Source organism: Lathamus discolor, chromosome 8 (assembly GCF_037157495.1).
Source record: "Lathamus discolor isolate bLatDis1 chromosome 8, bLatDis1.hap1, whole genome shotgun sequence".
NCBI lineage: Eukaryota > Metazoa > Chordata > Aves > Psittaciformes > Psittacidae > Lathamus > Lathamus discolor.
The window spans coordinates 7,839,214-7,863,146 of NC_088891.1; the positions used below are offsets into that span (position 1 = coordinate 7,839,214).

Consider the following 23,933-nt stretch of genomic DNA (forward strand, 5'->3'; position numbering starts at 1 on the left):
GGGCAACCCATTCCAGTGCCTCACCACCCTAGCATTAAAGGACTTCCTCCTTATATCCAATCTAAACTTCTCTTGTTTAAGTTTTAACCCATTGCCCCTTGTCCTGTCACTAGAGTCCCTGATGAAGAGACCCTCCCCAGCATTCCTATAGGCCTCCTTCAGGTACTGGAAGGCTGCTATGAGGTCTCCCCGCAGCCTTCTCTTCTCCAGGCTGAACAGCCCCAACTTCCTCAGCCTGTCTTCATACGGGAGGTGCTCCAGTCCCCTGATCATCCTCGTGGCCCTCCTCTGGACTTGTTCCAGCAGTTCCATGTCCTTTTTATGTTGAGGACACCAGAACTGCACACAGTGCTCCAGGTGAGGTCTCACGACAGCAGAGTAGAGGGGCAGGATCACCTCCTTCGACCTGCTGGTCACGCTCCTTTTGATGCAGCCCAGGATGCGGTTGGCTTTCTGGGCTGTGAGCGCACACTGCTGGCTCATGTTCATTTTTTCATCAACCAGCACCCCCGAGTCCTTCTCTGCAGGGCCGCTCCGAATCTCTTCTTTGCCCAGTCTGTAGCTGTGCCTGGGATTGCTCCGACCCAGGTGTAGGACCTTGCACTTGTCATGGTTGAACTTCATAAGGTTGGTATCAGCCCACCTCACAAACGTGTCGAGGTCCCTCTGGATGGCATCCTTTTCCTCCAGTGTATCAACCGAACCACACAGCTTTGACTTTTATCATCTAAATGAGAGGGCAACCAGAGGGTGTATTCAAAAATGTTCCAACATGGAACATCTAGGATATAACTTTGAGGAAGAAATGAGTTTGTGGTTTTAGATGTAAAATGCCATGCTGTTAATTCATCTTTAGCATCTGTGAACCATTCAATGCAGTGCTTCTTTTGTACAGCAACCAGTACTGTATGCTACATAAGACACAAGAATCCTCCTCACACCCAACATCCTAAACTTTAATCATTGGAGAATGACTCACAACTGGAATTGTGAGGGCTTTATATTTCCCCTAAATTGCTTCTGCTTTGAAATTCAGCAATTCTTTGGCTCTTTGAAGACTTAATGCTTAGCAGGTCACCTAATCACCTCTCCCTGTCTGATGGCGTAAAACCTCGCTCTGTGATTTCTCCCAAGCAAGTCCTGTTCAGCTGGCTGAGCTGGGGAAGTGCTAGACTGAACCCATGCTAAGCAATTTCAACCCATTTCAACACCCGCAAGATTTGTGTTTTACTAATGTTTATATGCAATTGCAGTTGCTGCCTTTCTGCTAGACAGCAGCTGGGGGCTGATGGCAGGCCAGCTGCAGCCTGCCACAGCCACCACTGGAGTGCCTGCATGTATAAAAATGATAAAACATCCAGCCCTACACTTACCTAATTGCAGCTGGGATTTTGCAGCTGTGGAGTCACACCATGAGAAATACATTCAGTGCTGTAATTCAGTAAGCAGGCTTTTCAGGCCAGCAAATTTGCCTTGTGAGCTGGAGAGAAATGAGCTCTATAGACCTAATTCTTCCCTTTTTTTCTTTTCCTGGTAGCAATCCCTTTTTGCTCTCTGCCACTGGTAATTTTCAGTGTTTAGGAATAGAGATAAGCATTCTTCATGGCATCAACCTTGGACGACCAGTAAGTAATTACTTTTCTGGTTGTGAAAAGCTCAAAAATAAATAAGTTAGAAAAAAGGAGAATATTTTTCTCTCTTTGAATCATCATTTTTGCCATGTGATCTCAGACAAGTCATTAGACTGTTTTGTAGTTACTTTACCCATCTATACTGTGATGGCAGTAATACCTTAAAGAAGCTCTTTGGGTTTAGCTTAATATTATAATTGCTTTAGATGTCTGAGTGTTTGTGTGAAAAAGGTGGTCCTATTGAAAGTCCATTAGTCGTACCCTGAGGGAGAATGATTAATTAAGAAGAAATGAACCGATTGATCTTTATTTTGGACATCTAAAAATGGCAACAAGTCTGACTGTTTTGGTGCACTTTTTTTTTTGCCTAACTCACTGGCAGTTTTGCTGATCAGATTTGCCATTTGGCCAGAAAATCAGGACAAAAACTCTATCAGCTTTCTGGAAAATGCTTCTTCGGGGAGGGTGGTTGTAAATATTGTTAGATGGTAACAAAAATTTCAACTATTTAACAACACTGTATAGCATGATTCATTAGACGTTGTTGGAATGACACTGGTCAAGAAGGGTAGAAGAATGGTTGAAGTTTTAGCTAGATCTTATGCTGTAGGCAGCAAGTGATTTCACTTGCTTATAAATATTCCAAAAGGTAAGAAACACCATCAAGCTGAGAAAGCACTAATTTACCATAGTACAAACCATTGCAACTGAGCTGTGTTGCCAATACGTAGCAGGAAGACAACTTGGATTCTAAGGTCCTCCCTCTGACTGCCTTTTTTATTCCTCAGTGGTTTCACAGTCTTGGCCCAATAAAATAATTGTACCTTGATCCAGCATTATTGACAACCTTTATTCCAGCCGATCAGAATGGCCCGCTTGAATTTGCACATCGATTTTTTTGTAAGGGATATTTCTGTGAGCTTACCTATATTGACCAAATATTATGCGACTGAGTCTTTGATCTCTCTCGGGTTTGTGAGTGGTAGGATCGCTCCAAGAACAAGGAGTCCTGAAGAAATTAAAAAAGGAAAAACACTCTTGGGTATCATCAGAACTATTCTGGAGACTTCTTAGGCCTCCTACCTTTTGTGAGGGTTCTTAGCATGCACCATGTGTGTTTCAACTCCGTCTTGAAATAGAGAAATATGTTATTCCTCTCTATCATTCTACAGAGGGAGACACTATAAGTACATCTCTGAAAACAATGTCTTGAAGTTGCATCTAGGTTTTTCTCAGCAGTGAATGTTGTTTTCTTCAGAAAACAGTTTTGCAAACCTCTTGGCTCCAAGTTGGAGCTTAGCGCTTTTTCTGCTTTCATTAAGAGGCATATGTCGAATTGCCTTGTATGAGGGGCTTTGCAGTACATCGGTGCTGTCATTCACCTGTTGAGTCTGAATGTATGTTAACAGTTAAAATGTGTTCAGCTTTTTTATACAGATATGCAAAATATTTTCTCATGAGGAGGTCAAAAATAGTTTTCTATTTGCACAAACTGTAGCCTTCAGTTGTGGATTTCTGTTAAAAAAGACAACATGGGCCTGTTTGTGTTTGGTATCTGAGTGTGCTGAGTTAGATCAGCCATAGATATAAATTGCTTTCAGTGGACTGTGTCAGTTTTTACCCATGGGCCTTCTAAGTAGAAGAGCTATAGCTGTAAATTACCCTTCTATATGTCTTACGATAGGTGATCGAGAGCTTGTATTAGAGCTCTCTTCTTTTCTCCTCTTCTCCATGTCTAAATAAGGAATTCTGTCAGCCTGGCACTTTGTCATCTACTCCCATATGAAATATTTCAACTTTTGATCAGAGCCTGATGTCCTTAACTCACTGAAAAAGGACGGTGCCACTTATCTGAAAGATGTTTAAGCATTCTGTTGTTTAGATGGGATGCTGAGCATTGATTTTCTTCATAGGTGTCTTTACGCTTACTCATCAATCCATAATATTCACAATTCATTCACCTTTAAGAGATTATTCTTCTATTATATTGACAACAAGTGTGTGGATAGGGTGCATGGAAGAGCTAAGAGAAGAAAGCCCCAACTGTTTAGGTGAAGCCCTGCATCCTCTGTTGTGGAATATTGCTGATACCTTCTGATGCTTTAAGCTTCCCTATTCAATTTAAGAACAGAGTTAAAAATGAACAGCGAGGACCGTTAATTATTTGCCCCAATCCAACCCCTTTTTTTTTTTAGGAAGCTAGTTAAGAATTTCCTGACTTTGGAAGATGTTGAGTGCTTGCAACTCTATTGAACTTCAATAGGCAGTGATGAGTAGCTCTATATTTTGAAAAATCAGGTCATTTATTTCCGTATTCATGTAACTTCGCTTTACAAATCTGTTTCAAGAGGGAATTTTTTGATCGTACTAGTCCCCAATTAAAAATTGTCAATTGCTATGCAAAAAGAGCTTAGATTTTTTGCTCACACAAGTATATATGAACCACTTTCATACATTTGTTCCTATCTAGTGCCCCAGTTTTCCTTTACTAAAAACTTCCAGCAAGACTTCTACAATTAATGTGTGCAGAGTGCTATCTATTGCAAGTCTTTCACCTCCCCTGAGATTATGATAGCACCTCTTAGGAATCTTAAATCTCGCTATGCCCCCTGAATTTTCAGTGCCAGCTTTACTTAGCACTCAAATGAGCTCTCTTACACCTTTGCCCAAGTCTTGCTGGGGTTTGTGAGCTTTATGGAGACTTTGGTTTTGGTTCTACAGTAATTCTTTTTGTTGCTGCTTGTTATATGTGTATATATTTAAATTTTTTTGAATGGCTTGCAGAGCTCTGCAAGCCCATCAGGTTTCTCTAGTGGATACTTTATTTTAATAAGTGTGCATTGAATGCTTCGTTTAACTTTACTATTGTGAAGCGCTCAGAGACACTATCCATGGATGAGCAATTATGTAAGCGCAATTTGTTTGAGTTCTTTAGGATCAGAATTAGCATTCAGTTGACGTTTGAAGGCTCGCAGTGCATGTGCATAGGGGAAAGTAAACAAATCGGAGAGCTTAGAGCATCTACAGACATAACACTGAATGGCTTTCCTTCTCCATGAATTCTTGCCCGACTCGCTGTCAGATCAGTAGCCCAAATGCACTTCTAGCACTACTGGAGTGACTGTTGCCTCATCTCTGAGATACACTTGAAGGATTAGCTTCATACTAACAGAGGACTGATTTGATTTGCTGAGAATTGCAGGATGCAGACCTGGTATCTCTTTGCTTCTTCCTTCACTTTATCCTTATTAAATAATTATTGTTTGGCAGGCCTGTGCTGGTGAACAGAGGCTTTATTGGTAAAACTTTGTGGTCTACAGGCTGGATGTGGCCTTGGTAGTAGTTGCCAGGTTTCATATAGGGGCAATTAAACTTCATCATTTGTGTAGCAGTTCTAAGACACAGTTTCTCTGGGCTGGGCACTGGAAGAATTCAGTCTTTTCCTTTCCTCTTTACGTGAGGCTTTTACAGAAAGGATGTATTAGGAGAGATGGGGCATATGTTTATGAACGGGAAGGTCCACAAAATTTTAAGTGGTGTTTTTGGGATTTTTTTATTCCTTTTAGTAACTGGAATGACTTATCAAACTAATTGCTATGCATCTCTTACTAGCTATTGCATGAAGTGATCTCCACTTAGTGGTAGTGATGGTATTTCTAACTCATTGCTCAGGTATTCCAAAGCCTGAAAGGTCTCCAAGAATACATGAGGGAATCATGCAAAGCATTAGACAGAAGTTCACAATACTAGAGAGAATTACGTATGGATACAATATCTATGAGGAAGATGCGGGAATATATATCTGGTTAAGCAGAAAGTAACCATATCGCTTTGAAGTCAGATGGTATGTTTAACAAGAAAATAAGAGAAAGTGATGTTACTGGGTGTTTGTGGGAGTTTGTTGTTTAGTTTGGTGGTTGATGTGTTGTTTTGTGTGGGTTTTGGTTTTTGTTGTTTCTGTTTTGACTTGGAAACTGCCTTGCAAATGGGTCTGATCCATAAATATTGGTCATGTCTGCAGAAGACAACATTTATTGTGAAGAAAGCAAACAGTGTTTTACAGGAACTCCTGATTCCTCAGTGGAATTCACAGGCAGAATTAGAAATCCCATGCCAGAAGGGAGAAATATAACAATTTTGGATTCATCTATATCATTGCTGAGTTAACCTGTGAGGAAATTATTGCAGAAAGCTTATATTTGCCATGCAAGTAGCCTGTGAAGTTAGCAGAGCTCAAGTACTGTAATGCTATAGCCCACTATAGTGGGAATTTCTGGTGATGTTGCAGATATTAGCAGTAATATCTTCATAATCATATTGGGTTTACAACAAGGATGGAAAAAAGGTGTGTGGGGAAAGAGGAAACCCTTCTAGCGTGTGCAACTAACACAATCTAGCGTTACTTTCCTTAGCTGGCCCCTGCCTGCCTTGCAAAGGAAAGGAGTTGGCAAGCTCTGCGCTTGGTTTTGTGTTAGTTTGTAAGCTACCACTCAGCTGTTTCAGTTAATGCTGCTTTGTCAGACCTGTAATTTACTAATGAAGGAAGTATACTGTGTCTTCATGCGTGTCAGCCCGTGGCCAATTCCACTATAAATCACATCACAGCCTCATGCACAGTGAGGTAACTTTTTGTGCTTCTGAGCTGTGCTGGTGACAAAATAACCTACAATGTGCCAATTCTTTTTAGAGAAGGAAAACAGCATCTTTTTCAGCAATGGGAATTAATACTGAAGGATAAATGTGAGAGTGCTCAGCATTACAGGGGGACATCAACTCTGCCTAATCTAGAGCAAACATGTTTTACATTTAATTTTTCTTTAAGTTTATTATTAACCTCTCTTCACAAAACAACAGAACAAGTTTGGCAAAACAACCTTCCGGCCTCCTACTGCTGAAAATATGTTCATCCTAGATGAAAATATGTGTGCTTAGAAGCATCTTATTTTGGAATACCACCACCTCATTGTCATGTAGGTGTGACTTGCAGACACTTATCCCTGCTGTGTGTTTTTTGTTGAGCAAGATGGCTGTGTTGATGGAGAATGGACCTCAGCCTGGGAGGAGTGACTTAAGTCTTCCTCACCTTCATTTCCATCTTCTTCTTGGCCTCTTTCCCTCTTTTCTGTACCATTATTGCCAGCTGGCAGGTCACTGTCCTGCTTTACTGTTAGGTGTAGCTTGCTAAAACACATTTGACTCCCATGTAAAGCCTTGCAGACCCTAACATAGAAAGGGATTCCAGGTTTCCAAGCAGAGTTGTCTTCTGGGATAGGGAAACAATGCCCTAGTCCACAAATCCTGGACATAAGAAGCAGGACAAAACCTTATAGTTGATGTGATCTTTAAGGTCCCTTCCAACCCAAACCATTCTATGATTCTATGTTGGACAGCGTTAGGCCGGGATGATCTGGGGATAGTCCAGGAAGGAACTGTATCTTGCAGCATGTTCCTTGCACAGGGCTTATCTCATTGTTAAAAAGCAAGCACAGGGGTTCTTTGCTATTTACTGGCAGTAGGGTTGTATTAGTCTAATTATTCTGTAATTTATTAATAAAGTATTTGGAGGAATCTGAACTTTCTGACTCGCACCAACTGTTCTGAGAGTTTTTCTTTCCATTCTAGTTACCTCTTCAGTTCCAAAGGAGTAGAGGACACCAAGAATGAGTACTAACTCCTGGACTATTTGTGTATAGTAAGGACTCTAGGAAAAGCTAACGGATATCTGAAGTTACCACTGCATATTCCTTTTGTCTTTTTCTTGGCTTCCGTATGCCCCTCTCCTTCTGATTCTTGCTGTTAATCTTTGATGCCACACTTCGCCTTTCTGCGTTATTTATTTTAATTTAAGTTATAGAACAATTGTCTGCAAATTGCAATTCTTAGTACTCATTTATATGCAGAGATTGCGCTGATTAACTAACAGATTTTTAAATCAACTCAGTTAATTCGATGCAACCCATATGTGAGTAATTAGCTTAACTCAGTTAAGAATCGTCTTCAGCTATATGGATACAAGCCATGTTCAAAATAAGAAAGTGAGAATACAGGAATTGGAAATAGGCTAAAGGACAGTAATTTTAAAGTAAAGTTTTAGCTAATTTGATATGCTTTCATCAGATCTCACATTCTATTTCTTGGTTTTCACTGATTTAATGCTTTGCTGCAGGAGTGGCTTCACTTCTCAATATCCCTGCTTGCAAAATTAGGATTTGCTGACACTGCTTGTGGGAGGATGTAAGTGAGGCTGTTTGGGAAATGTGTTTTTCCCCCTATGGAAAGCTTATGATTTTCTATGAATAATGGATAGTCAAAACTGGAGCCAAATCTTCTAATTTAAAAACAGTATTTCCATTTGGAAGTGTCATTGTGGTGCCATTTGGGAGTTGTTTGGCTGTCCTGGCTCCCCCAGCCAAACTACAACTCCCACGTTGCATCACAATTCTTCATCTTACTGAGTTGCTGTCGTGAAGTCTCATGATGTTGCATTAGGGGACATGTGGACCAGCCAAAGAGACCCTCTGACAGAGAGGAATAGGTGCTGAAGGAACCTCAAAGACATGTTTTCTAGCACATGCTGAAACATCTCTCTTAAACAGCTCTGATGTTTCGGATGGTGCATTTGGAGTTTTGACAGAAAAATCAGTTTTGAGAGGAATAAGGTGTTTGATTGGTGAGGAAAAGTCAACATTTCATGTGGAAAGTAGATAGTTGTTATAAGAAACTTCTTGAGCTGAAAATTGACTTTTCCATCCAAAACCAGTGACTAAAAATGCTGGTTTAAGGCTTTTCTTTATCAGTTATACATAAAGTATTTGTAGACCCTGAGACTCTTGAGATGACCTCATCTCATGGACAATATCAGGAGACTGAAGACCTGGCTTTTATTTGCTCACTGAATTCTTATTTGCCCCTTCATAAAATAGTATAGAGCATTATTGCTTGTGTTTTTCTTATAAAGGACTGTGGAAAGTGTGGTCACCTACAGATGAATGAATTATCTGGTATTTGATATTAACTTTTGTTACAGCTAGAAGAAACAGAAGCTTTATGGCCATCGTTTGATGTGGAACTGCGAGGGAGTTTAACTTACCAGTGACAATGCTGTCAGCTCACCTTTTCAATAGATCATGTGAACTTCTTGTCTAATTTGATTACAACATTGACAACATTAGCTGGGGTAAAGCAGATCTTGCTTTGCGTCCCTGAACTTGTTTGTGACCAAATGTGATTTAATGAAACGTGTTCACAGACAGAAAAGGCACCTTTATGACAGAGGGAGCTGAGCAAGGTTAGAGGCACAGTTACATGCACCGAACAGGAAAAGCACAGACTGCATCATTTATCTTTGGAAGCAGGGATTGTCCGTTGTGACAAAATCAGTCAGATGCAGCAAGTGAAACATTGAAGGCTCATTACTCTAATTAGTATCAGTGCTCAGCTGTAGGGAGGCAAGAAGAAGCTGGCAGAGTGATGCTTCAGGATAGTGTTTACCTGAGAGGAAGCATTATGCATCATGGATTTACTAGTCAGTGCTGGGAGGGAAGAGTTACACAGCAGCCATGGTCCAAAATGAGACAAATCTGTCTATTGGCATCCAGACAGCCAATCCTTCAAGAGACAAGTTTGGCATTGTATGTATGTAAGGTGCAATTAAAAAAACAGAGAAGAAAGCAGTAAAAACATTTCCTCTTAAAGGCCTAGAGATAAATTAGGCAGTAAGAGTTCACAGTGGAATTGAAGCATCTCTATTGCTTGGTGACATGGGGATCTCTTAGGGTTAGTTGACTTCCTTGCCTTGGCTTTCACCATGCAGTCAAACAGTGCATGTCTGCCTTGGCGCTCTAATGCCTTTACTCATGATGAAAGCAGGTGTGATAGTAAGATGCAGTGCAAATGAGGCTTGAGGGCAATTAACATTGCAGTAGGTCTTAAGTAAGTGGGGAGGGGAGTGTAAATATAGTTTAGAAATGAAATGTACACTTGAAGAAAGAGAGATGGAACAGGGATTGTGGCTTCTGAACTCCCAGCTGCTTTTCATTATGTTGCTCTTGAGCTTGGTTCTATATAGGCATTTTAGATTCATGGTGCTTGCAGTCAGAAGGAAAGTGAATGATCAGAAATGAATTATTAGCTGCAGTAAAGCTGATGGGAGCTGCTTCATTCATCACTGTCTGTATGTATGCCTTGCAGCTATTCACCTGTATTTCATTACAAACAATGGAAAATCTAATAACTTCACACCCTGAACAAAGGAAGAGCACCACCTTCTTCACTCCTTGGAGTAAGCAGGTGAACGGATCACCTCACTGCAGGGAAACCCTGGGGCTTGCCAAGATGCAAAATGAGAAGTCCCAGAGGAAGCTTTAAGTAGCTCACTTTCATGGTGGGGAAGATATTCCACCGTGAAATGAATGATGCAGCCCAGACCATAGTAGCGCAAGTACCCAGTCCTCTGATCCCTTATCTTTGATTCCAGCTGTAGAGTGCTGTAGTGCAAGTCTGTGTATATGTATGCTAGAAAATTAAAGCAATGAAGAGCTCTACAAAGAGGTCCTCAGCACTTCGTACTTTCTCTTCTGCTGTTAAGCGCAGGAATTTCAGAGGATGGAAGAGCAGGCAGGTGTCATCCTGAAGTTTCTGAAAAATACCCAAACATTTAACATTCAGACTGTTTTACATCTCCATGGTGTGTTGACCGTGACTGGATGCCAAGTGCCCATCAAAGCCCTTCTATCACTCCCCTTTCTCAGCTGGACAGGGGAGTGCAGTGCAATGTATGGTGCAATGCCTGGGTGGCACCGGATGAGCATCTCTGTGGAATGGACACATGATGAATATAGCCATTGGGTTTCAACACACGGGCTTGAACAAAACCGGAGTCAAAGACAGAAAATAATGGTTATATTTCTGGCTCATTCCTTTAAATTATAAGGGAGAAACTAGAGCTGCTGCTTCCTCTTATCACTAAGTTTTGCTCTCTGAAAAGATTGAAAAGTAAGAGAAAGGCTGCTCTGAGCTTTCTGAATGGCAAAACCAGAACAGCTTAATGCAAATATTCCTACTTTTATGCTAAGCACAAGTAATTTATAAAGTCCAGCATGCTGTGTCTGGTTGAGGCTGCCCCATGCTGCTCAGTGGCGTCCTGATGTTTACTTGTGCCTACTTCTTTTTATATAGATACACTTACCCTATGCTAGTACTGCTGTCTGCTTTTAAGATGCACAGTGAATGGCGATGCTGCTGTCTACATATCAAACACAGTGCATCCCTTTAGATTTTTATAGTTCCCTGTGCCCCAGGTGCTCTTATTATCAGTCCTGACATCATTCATTCAATATGACAGGCCCTGTCTATCCATTTACATGAAATGGACAGGAGACTTGAATCATTTTATCTTCTAAGCACAGCAACATCTTTTCTTCAACAAAGTGATTTTTCTCTCTCCCCATTTCTTGTTTTCTTCCTTGTCTAATATCTTGTGCATTACATTTATCCCCCAGTCTCTTTACCCTGCACCTCCTGTTCCCTTTTGTTTGTTTTTCCTGTGTCTCTACCTATTTTTCTCTTTCTTCCCCCACCCCTCCCATTTTTGTACCTGTTCAGGGCACTGATCTAGGTGTATTGCAACCAACTAAAATGTTCCGTTGACCTTATCGAGCCTTTGGTTGGGACTGGATGCCACCTCTCCATCCATATACATGCCTTGTGCAGAATTCAGTGCAGTTTACTGCAATAGCTGAGGTTATCTTGCCCTCAAACAAAGCAGGCTTAGGAGGAACACAACAAGGAAAACACATCTTTAGTGAAAATACCAGGCTTTGAGGTACAAGATTAAAAGTGAGGTCTTAAAAGTGCCAGGAGATTTAAAATACAATTCTCTCTTAAACCAAACAAGTCTGTTCTTTATCTACTTAACCTCTTATTAACTCCCTGTGAGGTGTCCCTGCACTCAGACCAAGAGTCTAATGCTTCAGTTAGAAGTTCAGTTACCTTGTGTGGGTTCAGGAGGGAAATCTCAACCTGAACTTTCTGTCTGTGGTGTATCAACTTCAGATGCCAGGGATCTAGTTTTCACAGAGTAGTTTTCCTACATGGCTACCTGCATTTATACATCTTTAGAGCTGAGGATTGCATAGGTACAGCAATATTCTTGGTGGATTATAATGATAATATTTAAAGCTAACACTCACAAATTCACCTAGGGATGAATTTACTCTGCTTGGAACCAGTCACATGAGTTATCTTCTCCAGGGGCTGGATGGCTTGGATGCTTTGGTTTTATTCATCTTACTGGACCATGTGACATTATTGTTGTACATCGGAAGGACAGACTGCCCAAGTACTTTTATCTTTGGGCAATAGTAAGTGCTGAACGCCTTGCCCTGTATCATAGTGTTAGTGTTTTCTAGCCACATCTTAGAAAATTTTAGTTAGTAGGGATCAGGGGAGCAATTCTTCCGCTAGCTCTATAGCTTCTCCAGAGTAATTTTACAGGTACCTGTGGAAGTGCTACTAGGGTCTGACTGGAGAAGGTCAAATGTGTTTGTTTTGTCTCCTTTTGCTGTGTTCCAGTTGGTAGCTGTGAACTGCCCCAGAAACTGCCATTACCTATCCCCTGGTATACATCAAGAAATGTCCTGTTTGCATAAAGGCAGAAGAGTAGTCAGGGCTATAACAAAAGCACCAGTCTCGTGCACAAGAGAAATGCAGTTTAATTGTTTTGAATACATCTGGGTTGAAGATATGTACCAAATAGCAGAATTACAGGTAACCTACATAGAAATGCAGAGGTGGGGCTTTCTTGTTGGAATTCTTCTTGGAAAATGTTCTCCTAATTTACTTTGAGCTGCTACTCGTCCTATCCGAGGTGACAGGTAGTCTTGCTAGTGCTGCAAAGGAGAAAGGACACATAAAACATTTAAAGCAAATATAATAGCTTGGAACTGTGTTGTAAGAAATGCCTTTGATTTGAACAGTGAATTTCATTAAATCCTGCCAAACATTCGAAGCCAGTCTCAGCTTCCCAGTCCCTTTATTTGCTATCAGCACTTGAAATCAGCTTAATATTTTACCTTCACCCTTGGTTGCAGAAGTATAATGGACAAAGCCATTATCTGTGCATGCCATCACTGTTAGGAAAGAGAGGAGAAAGGAAGGGATAAAGGGAACGGGGCTGGCAGGGAGCTGGTATCTATAAAAGTAAACAGACTTTAACAGTGTGATAGAAGGAGGGAGCAGGATAGGAAAAATCAGCCTCTCATAGTTTAATTGAAGTTCTGCACCTCCTTAAGAGCTGTGGATACAAGCTGCCAGGCTGAGAGCTAATATTTAAAGGTTATTTAACTGAGCAGAGATGTTAATCGTTGAAGGAATAAAGCTGAACTTTGTCTTCCAGCTCTTGTCTACATGCAGAGATGTTACCGTCCTTCCCTTCAATACGGAAGGGCATTCAAATCATGGTTTTAGAGTTGGATTACAGTTACTAAACTAATACTAAGCAACCAGCAGCATCTGTGAACTGTAGGAGAGGGGACTGGCTTGTCGTTGGGTCACCCCTAAGAAAAGTCAATTTCTACTAGAGCAGCAGAGTTGGTAAATTGCATTATGGACAATGAAACCTGTCTGAAGAGCTGTGAGCTGCAGAGATGTTGGTGTGCTGTGTGGAAACTGTTCGCATGTATGAGCAATGCGTTGCAGTCCATAGGCTACACCGTCTACTTGGCTTTAACTCGTGTTAATAGACTTGATTAGGAGTTTTTCTCACATGCTTTTCTAATAGATCATGAGATTCCTTTACATGTTCTGAAAGAATAAGAAATTTTTTCTACAGATGAATTTCTAAATGCAGCCCAATGACTCTTTATGTGGAGTTGTGCCTATTGAAAGGCAACCGTGTAAGCACACAAGTTCTTGGCAGAAATATAGCTGCTAATCTCAGTTGAGCCCCTGTGGTCCTGAAAATCAGGAGAGGTGAGCCTAAAGGTAGCTTTATCTGAAGAGCCTTTAAGAAACGTAACAGAAGTCTTGTTTTCATGTAGAATTTTGGCAGAATCATCACAGCAGCATTTGCTGTCTTCCCATGTGTTAGCTGTTGCTAATGTGTTCTGATTTGCTGAATAATATGGGAACTATGGATTATGAGGAAAGAAGGGAATTCAGGTAGCAGTGAAACTAGCGTAAACTTGGAATGGATCTTGTGATGTTGCTAGAAACCCCAAGATGGCATTAGAGACCTTGCTTTTCTGTATTAAAAATGTATGAAATATTCTTAGTGACTGTTTCTTTGTCTTCTGTTCTTAACTGGTTCTCCATTGTTTTTGCTTTTTTTTTTTTTAAAGCATTCCTGCTTTAGAACACTCTTTCTTCAAGCATCACTTGCAAGGCATTGATAATGCCTGTGATGCTTCACATGATACACCCTAGCTGCAGTGTGAGGCTCTGCAATACCACAGCAGACCACATCCCCAGGACTACATTGTACTTTGTTTCATTCTAGGAAGCTAGAACAGCAAGGCTGGATGCAACTCCATAGCTAGGAACTCCTCCAACACTCAGGATTATTTTATAAGGTTTCTTTTGAAGCACAAGCTGGACTAAGTGTACGTTGCCACCAGGAGCATTCTAGTGTTGAACTGAATGGTATGGAGATAATGAGGACCTGCCACAATATCTCATATGCTGGAGGGCTGATTTCTGAATTCTGTCAGTGCACTGTTGTTGTGAATGAAATTGCAAATCCTTTGAGGAGCATGAGGAGGCTCTGTTCTACACATAGTCACTAACAAGGGAGATGAGCTAGATTATGTAAAATTGCACAGTAGTGTACTGCTCCATACGGCCAAGTATCCTGCACAATCTTCCACTAATCACCGAGTCCGTAACAGAAGATGTTCAAGCCAACTAAGGGAGATGTTTTCTCAGCGCAAATCTGGGATCCTTATTTAGCTTTTTATTCAGCCTTTGCAGTGAAGCTAGGTAATTGTTCTACATAATGATGTAGCATGCATCAAGATCTTCCTGATGTGCTTTAGATAGTGGCATTTCTTGTTAGTGGAGAAGCTTAAATAAGATATCCAGCTCATCTCATTTAAGTGCATTCATATTTCAGACCGGTCGAAGAGATTCAAGTGCCTGTCTTCAATTAGAATGAGTAGGAGTTGTATGTACTTGTTTGCTGTGGAGGTTTTGAGAAGCCTGTGCTCTATGTGAGCTGGGCGAATTTCATAGCACAGAATTTAGAACATTTCAGAACTCTTTGTTTCTGAGTAGTCTTTTGATTTGTACATACTTGGGTAAAGGAAGAACTGCATTTATTTTCAGGACTGCAACCTTAGTAGGAAAGGAAATGATAAAATTCATATACTATAAGGACTTTAGAAATATGATACAGGCTGTTGATTCATTCCAGCCCAATGTTCAAACCCTTTATATCTGTGTTCTAACTGGCATTCCCTGACCTTGCACCAGGGCTTTGCAGAATCAGCAACTTCTTGGAATCAGCTGTTGTTTTGCTAGTTTGTGATGTGTTGCTTTCTGATTCCAGCCACCGTTGTTCGTTGAGTGGGGATGATCTGAACAGGCAGTGGTTGACACCCAGTTCCCAGCTCCATCCAACAGTTTATCATGCCAAAGGTCTTCTTTATTACCTACGCAGCATTGGCCGGGCTCCTCTGGTGAGTCTCTTCCGGGATTTTCTATGAGTTACTGTATATGGATTACTCATTGTAGTTGTGTGAACAGTCTTGTTTTAGAGCTAGATTGATTTGGAAAGTATTATGTGCTGTTATACTTTCATTTTACAGAAGTGTTTTGAAAGTGTTGGATATTTATTACTTACTGAATCTTCTAACCTGCATCTCCAAATCTCAGAATCTCTGTGCACCTGAAATATAAATGAGAAAATGAGTTTCTTAAAGCTCTTTAATATCCTCAAAGTACTTCATCTAAGCAAAATATTATGAAGAGGTTATTGCTATCTTCATGGCAGTGATAGGAGAAATTCTGCAAAGATTTTGTCTGAATGGACTGTGCAGAAGCCCATGTTGGAACAACCTGTGAAATCACAAAAAAAAACAGGAAGCAGCCCTCAAAATGTCTGAACTTCCATGCTGCTTTGGTAATGGGAAGAAAATATCTGATTCTGGAGGTACCAGAAATTCATGAGAGATGGGTCTTGTCTCAAACCTTCAACTGGGATAGCACCAGGATCCATCACAATCGCTCAGTCTTGCTGTCCAGGAGAAAGGAAGTGTAATTCTGAGATCTTAAGGGAAAAAAGTACAGGAAGGTTCAAATGTTAACAAGCAGATGTGGCTGCACAGACTTCCAGGTTGGCTGATGATAGCTACAGTCAGGCAGGAAATGTCCAAAGACACCAAATTCCCTCTGAGTTTGATAAGAAAAAGCCCTAGGCAAAGTGAAAATGTCTGTGACCTCCTTTAAGTGAATTATTACGGGAATGCTGCTTTTGGTCAGTACAACAGCTCTGAAATTCAACCCTGCATGCTAAGGAATATTGTGGAAACTCAGCTTAGTGGTGAATTTACTCACTGATCTTTTCCTTTGATTCAGGGCAATGTAGGATCAGTTTCGTTTTACCCTTCTATTTACTCTCTGGCCTTTTTTAATACACAACCATCATTGTTGTATCTAGGTACGTAAGGTTGACCATTCAGTGCAAGTTTTCATCGTTGCTGAATGAAGGGAGACTATTGATCCTATCATCTCCTTCACTCACAGGCTGCATGTCAGACTTGGTAAACTGATTTTTCTTAGCCTTTGAAGAGTACATTGATTTTAGTTATACATGCTCCAAAATGCCTTTTCCCTCCTGCAGAAGAAAGCTGTGTTTCTTGCTGGCTTTTTTTCCTTTTGTTTGGGGGGAAGAGTTAAAAGAGTTGTTTTGTTGGATTTTTTTACCTCCAACATCCCATGGAACCCAAGTTCATCAATACCGAAGTGATCTCTGTGAAGTGATTTAGTTTCACTTATCCTGGGGATGATCGAGCAGTTTCTTCAAGACAAAGAAAAGCTGCTTGAAAGGAGAAATGAAAGAACTTTAAAGGTAACAGCCTTTCAAACCAAAGCCTTATTAATTGCTTGGTTTGATAGACAACACCTTGCTAAATGTTTTTTGTTTTCTTATTGTCTCCGGGAACCCCAGTAAGACAAGGAAGTGGGTGCACTGTGATCTCTGCAGATCTCTGCAGCATGGGATCTCCTTTCGACTGTGGGAATGTTGGAGACCTTTTCTCTGGGAACAGCCAGAACTGGTGGGGAGAGGAAAGTTGCTCTCTCCTTGAGCGTTTGTGGTGAGAAATTCCTATGGTTTAGAAATTACAGCTGACGATGCACTTGCAGCATGCAACAGGGAACCTGCATCTTCTACAAAGTCTGAGCTGCAGTGAAGAGCAGGATGCTTTAGAAGGGGGCAGAAAGAACTTCCTAGGGACCAGGAGGCACTGAGCAGAGTTTGCTGCCTTTCAAAGGCGTTATATCAAGCTTGGAAATAAGCATCTGCCTGCCAGGATGTAGCTTATTGCAAGGGGAAAAAGCTTGGGTATGTCAAGCTCAAAATTCTGAGATTCAAAGCCCTGTCACAATGTTATTAAGCAAAAAAAAAAAAAAAAAAAGAAAAAAGAGACTTTACACCAAAAACAAAAAAGGAATTTCAAAATGTTCTGGTTTGCAGCAGATTTTCTGGCTTCCTGTTTTCTATTTTGCTTTATTTGAAAAGGTGTCTGGATCTGTGACTCATGAGGAGAGTTGTTTTTGAGTTAGAAAACAGTCCTTACCTTTAGGATGATCAGTGCTGGCAAATCACTTTAAATAAATAAAGATTTGCATGTGTATCTTGAGTCATATCCCAGCAAGCGTAAGCCTTGGGAGTTTGGCTTGTGTGTATCAGTGTTCCAGTCATGGAAGAACAGGCTGGAGAAAAAGGACTGTAGGTCCCAAGTTTGCTTAGTGTTTGCCCAGACATGTCCTAGGAAGAATTCTGTTCTAGGTGCTCAAACTACAAAATACAGATTCATGAATGGTGGGACATAAGCTACCCTGTAGTGTGAAAATAAGGCAGAAGAGTTCATTATGAAGAATAATTGAGTATAAACACTGAAAGTGACTGCGGTATCTCACAAACATAATTAAAATACAACTCTATGAAACCTGAAAATAGAATGAAAGAATTTTCAGCAGCACTGATGCTTCCGCTTGTGGAAGATGGGGGCAATCAGTGAAAGATCCCATGGCCTGGAAGAGCAGCCGTGTTACAGAACCTGGCTTTGATGATCCTTTGCCAGTAAAAGAAGTCTCATTCCAGACCTGTCACTGAAGACTCATCTGCAGACTGTTTCTTAAAGGACAGAATTATAGACCTGCTGCCGATCAGGCAGCCCTGCTAGCTGGCTATCTGATCATCCCTGTGTGGTTTCTGATACTTAAAGTAATATTTTGGGCAGATAACATATTCTGTCTTTTGTGTGTTGGTAATTCTGTAAATTGGCAGGTAATTGATACCCAATTGGGCTGGCTTCTCTGCCTTGAAATGAGACGAGAGCTATAAAATCCTCTTTGATATTCATAGGAATAAATTCTAGGTGGTGCTTGTGGTTAACCTAAGCTATGACTGTGTATTGCTGATGGCTTAGATGAAATACCAGCTGGAAAAATGTCTGTCATTAGGAGAGCCAATAAATGCAGCTCTTTCCAGGGTAATTACACGTGGTTCAGAGTTACTTCAAGTGTGCAGGGACTGCGTAAGCCCTGCAAAATATGTACACAGCCTGAGGGAGCTGAATCTCTGGGGTCTGTGCACTGCTGGCTATTTTCCTTTGGAAATGATGCTGATTATAGGTTTGCACCAATGAGCAGCTTTCAGATTGCCCTGTTTGTCCTTCCCTTTCTGCATTTGTTGTGTCCAAGGATATAAGTAAAGCAGGAGCAGTTGTCGCTGGGTAAGTTGCTGTTCACATGCTTCAGGTGTGGAAAGTGTATGCTGCAGGGACAGGGATGTGCGGACCCAGAGCCCTGCAGAGAGCTGGAGGTAAGTGGTAGTGTAGGAAGGAAAGTTGATGCATCAGAAACCAAAAGAAGGAGCAGTGTATAAGCTGTGAGATATGTGTAATTGTCCTCCTAATTAGGATCAGGTTTTTATGCGCATGTGACTTAACTTCTACAGTGTGCCAACCTACTGTTTGTCAGAGGAGATGAAAGTATGTACGTGCTCAGTTCCTAGATAATTAAACTCCCTGACTTGCTGCAGCTAAACTTAGTTACTGTATAGCTGGTAGATAAACATACTAGGGTAAATCTTGCCCTAACAGTTGGTGGAAGAAGCTTATCTATTCAATCATTTTCTCCCCTGTTACATATGTGTGTATGTACGAATGTCTATACATGGGTGGGAGTGTTGAGCTGCTGGAGGGTAGGAAGGCTCTACAAGGGGGTCTGGATAGTCTGGATCCATGGGCTGTGGCCAATGGTATGAGGTTCAAGAAGGCAAAGTGCTGAGTCCTGTATTTGGGCCACAATAACCCCATGCAATGCTACAGGCTTGGGGAAGAATGGCTGGAAAACTGCTCAGAGAAAATGGACCTGGGGGTACTGGTCGATAGCAGCTGAACATAAGCCATCTTGTCCCCAGGCAGCCAAGAAGGACAACAGCATCCTGGCTTGTATCAGACACAGTGTGGCCAGCAGGACCAGGACAGAGGTTGTCCCCCTGTACTCAGCACTGGTGGGGCTGCATCTCAAATCTTGTGTTCAGTTCTGGGTCACTCACTACAAGAAAGACATTGAGCTGCCAGAGTGGTTCCAAAGAAGAGCAATGGAGAGTTTGGAGCACAAGTCCAATGAGTTGCTGCTGAAGGAATGTGGTTGTTTAGCATTGAAGGGAGATTAGGGTGAGGTGGGGGTTGGTCTTTTCTCCTAAGTAACAAGGGACAGAACAAGAGGAAACTGCCTCAAGTTACACTGGGATAGGTTTAGGTTAGGTATAAGGAAAAATTTCTTCACCGAAAAGGTTATCGAGCACTGGAACAGGCTGTCCAGGGAAGTGGTGGAGTCACTACCATGGAGGTATTTAAAAGACATGTAGATGTGGTGATTAGGAAAATTTTTAGTGGTGGACTTGACAGTTCTGGGTTGCACTTGATAATCTTAGAGATCTTTTCCAACTGAAACAATTCTACGATTCCATTTTTTTTAACTCAGCATTTCTTCCCCATCTCTCTCTATATTGATCCATAATTCTTCCCTATCTTCCTATACCCATTCTTTTGTCTCTGACATAAGCCCTGGAAAATGGTTTTAATTAAATCTTGAAATTCCTTTCTACTCAGTGATGAATACTGGTTTTAAATGAACCAATTCCTTCTCTTTAGAAATTCCTGTGTTTTCATTGACAGATTTCTGAATATTCCTGGTAAAGACATGGAGAATATATGTAACAGCAGTGTGTACATCGACTTCATATCTCAGAGGGCACTGAGATTGATTATTCTTTCAGACTTGGGTCAATATGTACGTCTTGGGTCATTAAATTGTGATTTTCATTTCTATGGGAGTCGATATCTATCTATAAAGGCAATCAAAACTTCCGCTAAAACTGAGAATGTGCCTTGCACCTAGTTTATATGGCAGCTGACATGAGAGAGATGGATTAGATAGACAGATAGATTAGTGTGGAATGAGATTATTTGCTGTGAAGATAGGTCATGTTCTGTGCTCAGCTTATAGGAATTCATGCGAAGATCTGACAGCACTGCGCATTACAATTGTGCTATTATATTTTCCTGAAAATTCTGTAGCACAGGTTTTGAATTTCAAGGCGACAAAGTGATGATTGTTTGATTAGGAAAGCACAGATTTCAAATCTCATGAGGATAAAGCTGGAGTTTAGAAGTAGAAAGTGCTTGACAAATTATTCTGTTGTAGCATAAGTTACCATGGGCCCTTAGGTTCCTGAGTTGCTATGGATTCTTGCACAGGTGTCATGTTTACTTCTGCTACAGACAGAAATGCACTAGTCTTGACTTCAGATCCCTGTGATCATGACAGATTGAATAAATAAAACAAGATACAACTGACTAACAGAGTTTGACACAGGTTATAGGCATGGCCCAGAGTCTAAGCTACTATGAAGAGACCTGAGAAAACACGTTAACACCCCCATAGTCTTATTTTATTAGTGTTTATTATGAAGAACCAGGGAGCTTTTTCTTTTTCAGTGCTCAAGATTTTTCTACTTTCTTTCCGTAGGTATTCTGTGACTACCATGGGCACTCACAGAGAAAGAACGTGTTTCTTTATGGCTGCAGCATCAAAGAGACCTTGTGGCAAGCAGGCTGCACGGTTGACACAGCAGTGATCACAGAAGATGTTGGCTACAGGGTAGGTCCATTTTGTTCCTCTATGCAATTACTGGCTTGTGTGTGCATCTACACAGCTAGTTAAGATAAGGCCAGATCACAGATTTTGGAGATGGGTGCAAACTTCCCTTACTCCAGAGGAGTAATGGTCCAGTGAGAGTTTCAAATCATGTATACTATCTTCATGTACCAGATATTGTCAAGAATGTTGCTATATACATACGCTCTTTTTCCCCCAACCCGCAATAATAAGAAAATAAGTAGGAAGTACGTAATGGTGACTGAGAAAATGACAATGTGCTGCTGTTCTACTCAGCTGAATTTCTTCCTCACAAAATGTTCCTGATTCCACTGAAAACGCCAGATAATTCAGTGGGTGTCAAACAGATCTAACATAGTGGAGTTATCTCCACTGCAAGTGCTTGGTGTTACATCTAGGGAATGTTTTCTGGAATTAGAAAGAACAAAAGATAAAAAAAGTCTGATTTATTTCTACTTCATGTGAATGTACCACTTATCAAACAGTGTTCCGGATTTCATGCCCCTCTCTTTTTGTTTCTGTTTAGATTGTGAAAGATTGTGAAAGAAAGAAAGAATCTTATAAGCTCAAATTATAGTCTTTTAAATGTTCACTTCATAAAACAGTAATCGTGGTCTTAAAGTGATTATAGAGCTATAGCTTGATTCATAGAATCATAGAATAGTTAGGGTTGGAAAGGACCTCAAGATCATCCAGTTCCAACCCCCCTGCCATGGACAGGGACACCTCACACTAAACCATCCCACGCAAGGCTTCATCCAACCTGGCCTTGAACACCGCCAGGGATGGAGCACTCACAACCTCCCTGGGAAACCGATTCCAGTGCCTCACCACCCTAACAGGAAAGAATTTCCTCCTTATATCCAATTTAAACTTCCCCTGTTTAAGTTTTAACCCGTTACCCCTTGTCCTGTCTGAAAGAGGCTGAAAAGTCTTTTTCAGTTTATGTATGTACAATTTTTGCTATCTCAGCACAAATACTAATTTGTGCTTGCAATACTAATCCTCCCATAAGGATGACCCATCTTCTGTCTTCATCTTACAGCATTGTACACTGAACACTAAAACTTTACTGTCAAAAAGTGCTCCAGCGTTCATTGCAAGGGGTCCCTGTGGCAAACACTGTTTCACAAAGAAAGCAGGCAGGGTACCTACAGTCAGGATGTCTTTTGCTGTATTTGTGTTCAGGGGGCTTGAAAAGGCTGAGGACGGTTTGCTGTTACACAAACAGAATTCAAGTGGTGCTCTCAGCATCTAGAGCTTGTCTGTCTTGAGTCCCCAGTGAAGACAAGCTCCAAGGCTTCCAAGAATACTCTGTGGTAGCCCATGAGAAAGGTCTTGTGATTCATATCCTCTTTTGCACAGAATAGGAGATGGGTGCCTGCTGCTGTTCCTGCCTATGGGTCACCCTCTTCATTTTTAGGCTGGGGAAACTGAATACATAGAAGAACACATCTGCAGCTTCAGACCCCTGCCTCAGACCTGCTTCCTTGTAGTGTCTCCACAGGTTCCTCCCCTGCCTCCTGTAGGTTGTTGGGGATTAATGTGGTCTCCATGGTTGATTTTTCTCCCCAGCAGCAGGAAACAAGTACCTCAAGAAAATGTTTTTTGGAACAGCATTTGCCTCATAGGTCATAGACTCAGCTGTAGCCCTTGGCAATGTACAGGAATAAGAGTCTTCATTAACTTCTAATATTTGGTGGCCTTGCGTGACTTGAACAGCACCTGCATCTCAAAGCTCAGCTGAAAGATTTGTCCTTTTGATAGCCATTCTAGACTCCTTTGAGAGCAATCTGTGCAGGGACATCCGTAAAGAAATATAATTCCATTCTCTCCTAATGAGATTGGAGGTTTATGGACAGAGTCCTGTGTGAGGGGAGTAGCTTCTTTTGCTGTGGTACATGCTAAATCCATCCATGTGTGAGAAATAGAACTCAGTCACACTGCTGCATATTATCATAAAAGCATCCTTTAAAAGGGTGTGTTTTCACTCTTTCAAAATATTCTATTGAAAGGTAATTAATGAGAAGAATAAGTACAGAAGAAAGAAGCATTAGTGTGAAATCCAGTGAACGCTGGTAAAATGAAAAGAATATTAAATTCAGATTTGCTAATGCTCCTAAATGAGTCCTGCATACAGAGACATTACTGTTACCTGCCAACGCTTTTATTTAATTAAATGTAAGAGATTGATTATGCATATGATTTCAGTTGTTTTGAAAAGCTAAACTGGATTAGGGGTCTGATTATTGTATTTGATAGGATATATTGACAAGAAAACCTAAGTATTGGTTCAGATAAGGGCAGAATGAAAACAATCTGAACCTTCACATACAGTTTAACTGGATCTCATGGCTGTGCTGAGGCTTATAAATGCCTGGGTGATATGGCTCTGCTGCTTTTCTTTTAATTCTTGTTCAACCCAAATCCAGGAAAACATGGAAGCATACTATTTTGTGATCACCATGCAGCAAGTAGCACATTGAAGGCAATCCAGAAACGTTAGATGCTTCTTCTAATGCAAGCAGTCAATCTTTAAGATCCTTCTGTTTGGCATGGCCACAGGAAAAGGGGTGCCATAGCTCTCAGTAGCACTCTGGAGGTCTTGACTCAAGAGTGAGGCTTGTGGTGGTCTCGGATTGAAAATTAAATCTCTTGCTTTGTTCCAGTTTTTCCACCTCATTTCCACCTTCTAGATCTTCAGGTCTCTACCTTCCACAGCTGGTAAAGTCCATAGACAGCTGCAGCCAGAGCATACTGAAAACCCAAATTTACTTTTTTGTTATGGAGATGTGTACGGTTGAGCTGTTTGCAGGAGATGATGCAGAATAGTTTAGGCCAAAGATTTATCATTCACTTTGAACACGTTTTAGGAAATATATTATTCTTCCA

General features: G+C 41.0%; 1 protein-coding gene across 3 annotated transcripts in view; it reads left to right on the forward strand.

The window, feature by feature from the left end:
• Positions 1-23,933, forward strand: part of AGBL1 (AGBL carboxypeptidase 1) — a 306,435-nt gene that overhangs the window by 158,009 nt on the left and 124,493 nt on the right. For all 3 annotated transcript variants that reach the window (XM_065688671.1, XM_065688670.1, XM_065688672.1), the window contains exons 19-20: positions 15,175-15,304; positions 20,892-21,023. In XM_065688671.1, coding sequence (XP_065544743.1) covers positions 15,175-15,304; positions 20,892-21,023 — 262 coding nt within the window. The remainder of the gene's footprint in view (positions 1-15,174; positions 15,305-20,891; positions 21,024-23,933) is intronic.